The sequence below is a fragment of the Orbicella franksi genome, chromosome 1, assembly GCF_964199315.1.
Source record: "Orbicella franksi chromosome 1, jaOrbFran1.1, whole genome shotgun sequence".
In the NCBI taxonomy this organism is placed as follows: Eukaryota; Metazoa; Cnidaria; class Anthozoa; order Scleractinia; family Merulinidae; genus Orbicella; species Orbicella franksi.
In genome coordinates, this window is record NC_138145.1 from 16,361,561 (window position 1) to 16,369,060 (window position 7,500).

General features: G+C 36.1%; 2 protein-coding genes across 2 annotated transcripts in view; both read left to right on the plus strand.

The window, feature by feature from the left end:
- LOC145483410 (uncharacterized) overlaps positions 1–484 on the plus strand; it is a 1,707-nt gene extending 1,223 nt beyond the window's left edge. The window contains exon 1 of the mRNA XM_081461919.1: positions 1–484. This exon is cut by the window's left edge and continues 1,223 nt beyond it. Within this exon, the coding sequence (XP_081318045.1) occupies positions 1–149 (149 nt within the window). The 3' untranslated portion in view covers positions 150–484.
- A 1,370-nt stretch (positions 485–1,854) lies between these two features.
- Positions 1,855–7,500, plus strand: part of LOC145493252 (sulfhydryl oxidase 1-like) — a 14,640-nt gene continuing 8,994 nt past the window's right edge. The window contains exons 1-5 of the mRNA XM_081472680.1: positions 1,855–2,399; positions 5,579–5,679; positions 6,264–6,312; positions 6,675–6,777; positions 7,313–7,406. Coding sequence (XP_081328806.1) covers positions 1,961–2,399; positions 5,579–5,679; positions 6,264–6,312; positions 6,675–6,777; positions 7,313–7,406 — 786 coding nt within the window. The 5' untranslated portion in view covers positions 1,855–1,960. The remainder of the gene's footprint in view (positions 2,400–5,578; positions 5,680–6,263; positions 6,313–6,674; positions 6,778–7,312; positions 7,407–7,500) is intronic.

Sequence of the window (7,500 nt, forward strand, 5' to 3'; positions counted from 1 at the left end):
TGGGAGTTATAAAACTGATCAGTCAGGAACATGCAAATCGCTGGTGTGTTTTAGTGCGCAGCAGAATTATTCGTGATTATCTTATACAAAGTGGTGTTACCTTGCGCGGTAGGAGATTCGAACTGCTTGATTATACTGTTGCTAAATGACAATGTTCAAAATTATAATTTTCACTTAGAAGCATGCTCTAACGGTTCATTTTGCGTTTTTGAAATGAGGTTACTGGGCTATAATTTACGATCAGTGGTATTCTCAGCTTAGGAATCCTTGCAAGCCAATATCATAATATCACTAAGGGGCTTCAAGGCCCCGTTGTTTTACCTTGAATGTACTATTTTTATGATCAGGCTTGATCAGGAAATGGATTGTTATAAATCTTTCCTATATAAAGCAAGCGACAAAATGGTTGGAAACCAGATCAATTTGACAAAGAGATTCCATGTTGCTGTGAGTCTGTTCAGTAATAGAACGCAGATGACGTCAAAATGTGGTAAGAACAAAAATATTGCACACGAAGCGATAGCTGAGTGTGTCACTGATGTCCTTACCATATTTTGACTACTTTTGTGATCTGTTACTGAACAGATGCATAGCAACATGAAATCTGTCTGTGGTATATAATAAAAAGAAACAAAAAAGAATGTCAATGACGTCATCTCTACGTCTGTTCTATAAAAATACAATAATAATTATGACTTATTATATAAAACCCTTGTAGTGCATGCTAACTGCAGACTAGCTCATCTCTGTTTGAAAATGCAAATCGTAATTTATATCATAGACAAATCCCAAAGCAGCAAAGATTAAAAGATTACTCTTTCAAATATAACACGAAAGTGCAAAAAGGTTGAGAACATTATTATGATTAATTGTGATCCCACATAGACAGGGGGGTAGGCAGACCCCACCTTTCTTTTCTAGCCCCATCCTGTTCTGCAAAGGGTCAATTTTTATTCCGTTGGGCACTTTTTTTCTATCCGGGCCCGCCCAATCTTTTTTGCCCTGTCGGGCCCCCACCTTGTATAGAATCTGGTTCCGCTTCTGAAAGGCCGTGGTGATAAACAATTTCACACAAATATCGAATCGCTTCCTGGCCAGGATGGAGATAGAATTTGTGTTTCCGATGGACTAACGTTGGACGTTTAGACGCAGCAGGGGTCTCTACTTTTCTAACTTATCACAGTGGCCGTTTTTATACCATTACAGAAAGATAATTCGTCTCAGAATGTAGTTATTTTCAGAACTTCCGTCTCCAATGTGGACCAGTGTGAAAACGGGCAATAAAAAATCCTACCAGCATCAGAACCTGTAATTTCATTTGCTTCCTTTTCCAAGGTTCAGTGTTTGTGTTTTTTGTTCTATTGTTCTCTCAACCAATCATGCTAAGCCTTTCGAGAGGTGCCTGGCGCCTACCAACACTGGAACCTGGTGAAGGGTTTATCCATGAAATGTTTATTTTTCATGCAGCAGTTTCAGATTTTCCGATATGTTTTTGATTACGGTAACTCTGACTAAACTGGATGAAACAAAAGACTTCTCTTTAGTCTGTTTAGATACAGCTTATCTCGGGTCTATCTAAGTGTTGATTCTTGTTTATTTATTTATTAAAAAAAAAAAAACATTGGAAAGCAATTTCGGAGTTATGCCTGCATGTATCTTTAGAATTTTCATTACTTCATCGCCTGACGTTAGAATTTTCAGACTAGCCACGAACAATGTATTATCACAAGTCACTGTCAGCTTTTATTGTCAAGATTTTGTCGGTTCTTTAAATTTCACAGGTATGAAAAAATTTCACGCAACTGCCCTGGCACAATTCAAGCAAGCTGACAACCTGTTCAACGACTGACTGCTCATCCGAGGCTCCAAGCGACAAACAACTGTTTTCAATGACGTGTCATTACGAAAATCAACCCTTTGAAATTACGATTTATGTTTCCTTTCGTTAAACACTATTTCAATGATTTGTTTCCAAAAGCTGCATGAAACACTGGACGTCGCCTTAGTTCTGTTCGTACAAAGATTGTTGGGCTCAAAGTTTCGACTCTTCTGTTGTTGGACCCCGGTGTTAGACCTTCTGTTAGGCCCGTCAAATCCTGAGCCCACACAAGATCATCAGCGGTGTACCACACAAGTTGTCATGAAAAACATGGCCGAACATTGTACAGGATACATATGCAGTTGTTTTGTAGTTTGTTTTGTGTTTTTTCTTTCTTGTAGACTTTCTTGTGGCGTGTTATATTCATCCGCCGACCACACAGTTCTCTTAGAAAACGATACAATCTCGAGTGTAATTCACAATAGCCAAACGGCATGGGTAGTAGAATTTTATTCCAGTTTTTGTGGACATTGTCACGCATTTGCTCCGACATGGAAAAAGCTGGCAAAAATGGCGAAAGGTGAGTTCACGACGATTGATATATATCCTCAAATAGAAGGTTATGGTGATGCAAAACGATTCAGCAACAGCGAAGGTATAGCAAGAGACAGATTGCTGAAAAGCGATCCATCTGCCCGGTTGCTCGTTCTTTGTTTAGATCTGATATATTTTTAATGACATCGCGAAGCCGGGCGATCAGACAAAGAAGTTAAAGGAGAAAAAATTCAACGATATTGTTATGTGGAAAAGAATTATTCCCAGCTCACTCAGTTTTGTTTTCAAGGAAGGAGATAATTTGCTTTAGTTCGGTCGATTCAAAGAATCTAAAATTAGTCCACTAACGTCAGCTGCGGTTCCTTGTTCCTGTTACTTGGGAGCAATAAATTAATAATCAGCAACAGGAAAGGGAAATTCAACACAACACAGTTAGTGGCACAATCTTTTTCTGTTAATCTTTATTCGTTGTGGGGATAACTAAGGTTTAATGCTGGTGCGAACTTAATTCGCACGTACTACAATATACTAAATATTGGTTCGCGGGTTGATGAAGTTAAATTATGCGAAGTAGAAGTAAACATGAGGGAGAGTTGATTTACATTGAAATTAAACGCTTAAACAGCTGACCATATGGAACCCCGTGCTATAGAAACGGTTTTTTTATGACTTACAGTATTTTATTCTGGGATCCTGTATTTTTTGAGTTGTATTTTTCTCGATTTTCAGTTCATTTGGGAGTCCCGTGTTTTATTGAAACCAAATTAAGTTAAGAATTTTTTTTAAACAATTATGGTGCCAGGGAACTTTGAAGGTGCAATTGTTTTACTCAATATCTTATTCTTCCACATCATAGGTGTCTTAAGGTATCAGCATACCCCAAGATTGACCATTTTTCAAAAAAAAAAAAATGTTTTTTGCTCTTTCAGATAGATCTTATAGCGATCTTTCATTTAAAAAAATTGTATGAAAAAAGATTGATTCTATGCAAAGTTACAAACGAAAAATGTTTCTTTGCATATTTATCTCTAATTGATATTTGTTGACGGGTTGTCACAAGAAGTAAACTTGTATTAAAAGTTGCGTAACAGACTGCCGCATATAAACGATTACCAAACGTTTGTGTTTGGTATAGTTGACAACCTGGTCTGGGTGTTCTCCGTTTGTAGATTGTTGATTTAAGCTTAAGTTATATGTCGTTGAAGAAATGCAAAAGTTCGTGTCCATTTGCAAGTAGAAAGAAAGCACCACAGAAGAAAAATTCTGGGGAAAAGGTTTCAAAAACATTCGATGAGAATTGGGCTGATGCGTTAGCTGCTAGCTTCTGCTTCGAGCAGAAGAAGTTTGCTTGCACTGGTCAAGGAAGATGTTTGAAATTTTTCTAAGCATTACTTCCTTGACACTCTTTAAAACGTGAAAAAAAAAAAAAAAAAGAACAAGAGCAAAGACAAAACAAAAATGACTGAATGGTTAAGCTTGTATACACAGCAATCCAGACCATGTGCCAAGTCAATATTTCGTGTCCAGGGAAAATTATTATTTGAAGAAAATTTAGTTAGAATTCTACTTATTGAGTGATTTGATTATTTGCTCTGGATTTCTATTATGTGATAGCTGACTCAGCTATCACCTCATAGAAATCTTGAGCTCATAATCAAATTTTCGCATCATAGTGAATAATAGCTTGGCCAATCATGGTTAGTGCACAGAACTCCAGATCTTGTAATACGGGTTTGAGCATTAGAAGAGGCTACTGTAGCTTATCTCCACTCAAGAGTATCCATGTGTTCCTGTGAATTGGTAGGGAAACCTGATAAAATAATGGGGGGTGAATATGGGAGGCAACCATACAGGGGCATACCATCCAGGAGCAGTAGTAAGACACTTCCAATCACTTTAACCCATTGACTGTGCCGGCTGTAACCGCCTGTGACTAGCATTGGCCTTTGTTCCACTTCTGACGTTATCACCTAGCATCACTTATACTCAGATTCTGTAGGAGGAAAAGATCTTTCCAGTGATACTGAGATCAGAGTGATTGGGTTAATAGAGCCAAAAATGTGTAAAAAAAAAAACGCTCAGAAATTTGAGGGAAAGGCTCAGAGCAAAATTTCCCTCGATTATGCCTGGCTACTCTGTGGTAAAAATTTCCTGTCTCAATGATGCTTTCTCAGAAATTCTTGAACTGGAAGCAAGCCCAGAAGAAGGTCAACAACTGCGGCAAAAAGATAAGAAAAGGAGAAAAAGAAAAGGCGACAAAACAATTTAAAAAACCGAACAGCTTTAAGATGTAGGTCACTTTCTCGTCCAAAGAATCTCAAAATTTTGATTTCTGCATATGCCCGAGCAAAAATGTCATAAAATGTGATGCCAGGGGAAAGAAAGGCATGCCTTTTTGAGTAGATTGGAGCTAATTTGGCCTATAAAATGTCCAAAACATGTGTTTTTGCGAAAAATCTCCAGGTGTCAGTGGGTTAAGCTGTATGGAGACCAGATGTGTCATAGTAAGTTCTGGCCTGATATGTTTTTTTTACCTAGACTTGCCAAAAGGTGTGAATGATATCATATGTATTTAAGAGATATTCCAGTCTCTATACCAGAGGAGCAAAACTACACAGACATTCCCTTCTCGAATCCCTCACAACAGTACAAAAAGAGTTTGCCAACTTAGAACAGATAAGTTCTGTCTAGGTTCTTCTGTCAATCAAAAAGATCAAACTTTCTCTTTGAATTCTATCATTTGCATCACCTACTGTACACCACTTTTATAGCATGCTCTATAGAATATTTTCTTTCATTCCCTGATGATGCCCTAGAACGGCAAAAGCTTGGAATTAAAATACAGTACAGTAGCTCAAGGCCTCAATTGAATCAATATATTTATTTCTCTTTGGAAATTTCTACTTAGGTCATGATTTACATCTTTTAGAAATGTTTCATACATAGTGCAAATACTTTATGAAAAGTTTCTACTTTGGTAGGAAGGTGCTACTCCCTGGGGTGAGAGATCTTTAGATTTAATGTGACATGAAACTCTGAAGGATTATTTGGAGAAGTTGAAATTTGGATTTGAGAATTTTTCCCAGCAGTATTTCTTTGGGTTCAGTGAAATTTCTTTTAGGTTAGTACTGTGTGTTTTTCACTCATTGTTCTTTATAGTCTCCGTGTTGATATTAATTATAAAATTTAATTGATTTGCTTTAGACTGGAGACAGCTTATACATGTTGCTGCTATTGATTGTGCAGAAGAACGTAATCTCGCCACTTGTGTCCATTATAACATAGAAGGTTATCCGTCTGTAAAGGTATGCGTGATTTAGTATTTGAATGCAGCTGGTATTATTACCTTGCAGGAACCTTGTCTATATTGGTCCTTTCAAGGACTCTGTTGTGTGACTCCCTAAAAAGTTGCCATTAATAGTATTTTCCATTTGTAAAAGTATGCTAAAAACCTAGTTTTCTGTTTCAAGTTATTAGCAATAAATAGATGGCATATGAGGATCACAGTTACCTTGCCTTATGTAAACACATTAGAAAGTTTGAGAGAATTCAAACTTTTATGTGAAGCAGAAGGTATCGTCTTGAGATATTTCCTTTAATTAATAATGAAATAGATGCAACAAAATCTAGTGAAATGTCATACAGTCAGTTATACCCTATGCAATGTTACTACCGGTACCTAGCCAAACGTATATTATAAGTACATAATTTTGTTTGGTTAAAGTTTTTTTGTGAGGTCTACAAAAAAAAAGTTTTCAATCTATCACAGCGTACATACAGATTTCTTACATCTTATTTAGAGTGATAGTGAGATAGAGTGTTTTCTAAGGTATTGGTCAGCTCTACATTCTTTAGAATCACTCTTTGTTTATTTTTCTCTTTTGAACAGTTTTTTAATGCTTCAGCTCCCATCTCTAATCTAGGAGAAACATATCTAGGTATGCTCTGTGAAAAATCCTTTGTTTCTATAATAATTTTTAATTAACTACTTATTTCACTTCTAAATATACGTATATTGTATTTTTGATATACCGGTAATTGTAGAATGTGAAATAAAGATATTGTATTGCATTGCATTGTATAGTATAATTGTTATGTGGAATGTAGTCAAAGTAGGTAAAAACTGAGAGTGGGCAGTCAAGTTGTTTCAGCAAAACTCAGTGGATGTTAATTTGTATTAAACATCAAATTCAGTAAAACTGACTTATTGAAAGTTTTGTATTGGTGTTATTTAATTACATGTATAGTAGTTGTATTCTGGTTGAACTCATGTTACATCTAATGTTGATAACTCAAACAGGAGAGAAGACTCTACTTAATCTTCTTCATGAAATGGTCAAGGTAGCTGAACTACAGAAGTCTTTAGGTTTGGTTCGTACAGATGTGGATTTCATACCCGTAGGGTAAGGGCTTTTGGATACGTCAATGTTTTAAATTAGTAATTTTAGTTGCGATAAGATGTTAATCAGCTTTTGCATAAGCATGGGATAATCAGACAGACAGATTGGAGCTAATTTGGCCCATATCCAGCCTGAAAACCTCCAAAATGTCCAAAAACTGGGTTTTTGGCAAAAAGCTCTGGGAGTCAATGGTTAATGTGAAGCTCATGTTTTACTTTTTTCTATTCATATATTTTAGAAATAAAGGTGTCTATGTCTTGTCAGTTGTTTGTATGTATTTGTGAAAACTCAAAAGCCTAAGCTACTTTGGTAACTAAGAACGTCTTAATCTGGTGTAATTTTAGTAATATTTTTTGTTTCAAATAGCTACATTGTTAGTTATTGTAGTTTTGACAGTGTTAAAATATCTAAACAGTGCAAAATAATAAAAATCTGAAATGTGGAATGTTGTCTCCAAGAAGGTGATCATTTTGGTTTCTGAGTCCTTTGTCTAAAAGCACTTTTCTTATGTTAATGTGTTTTATAATTTTGTTCAAAGGAATGAATTTGTGACCAATTTTCTGGAAGGCAGAACACCATATGATGAGCTAGCATTGATTTTTGAGGTACCAACTTCATATATTGGCCGTGAGGTGAGTTGATTGGATATTGCATTGACTTGGCTCATCATTTGCATCACCTTGTGTAGAACTGACAGCTTGTGTGTAGTATGATTTAGGGTACCAT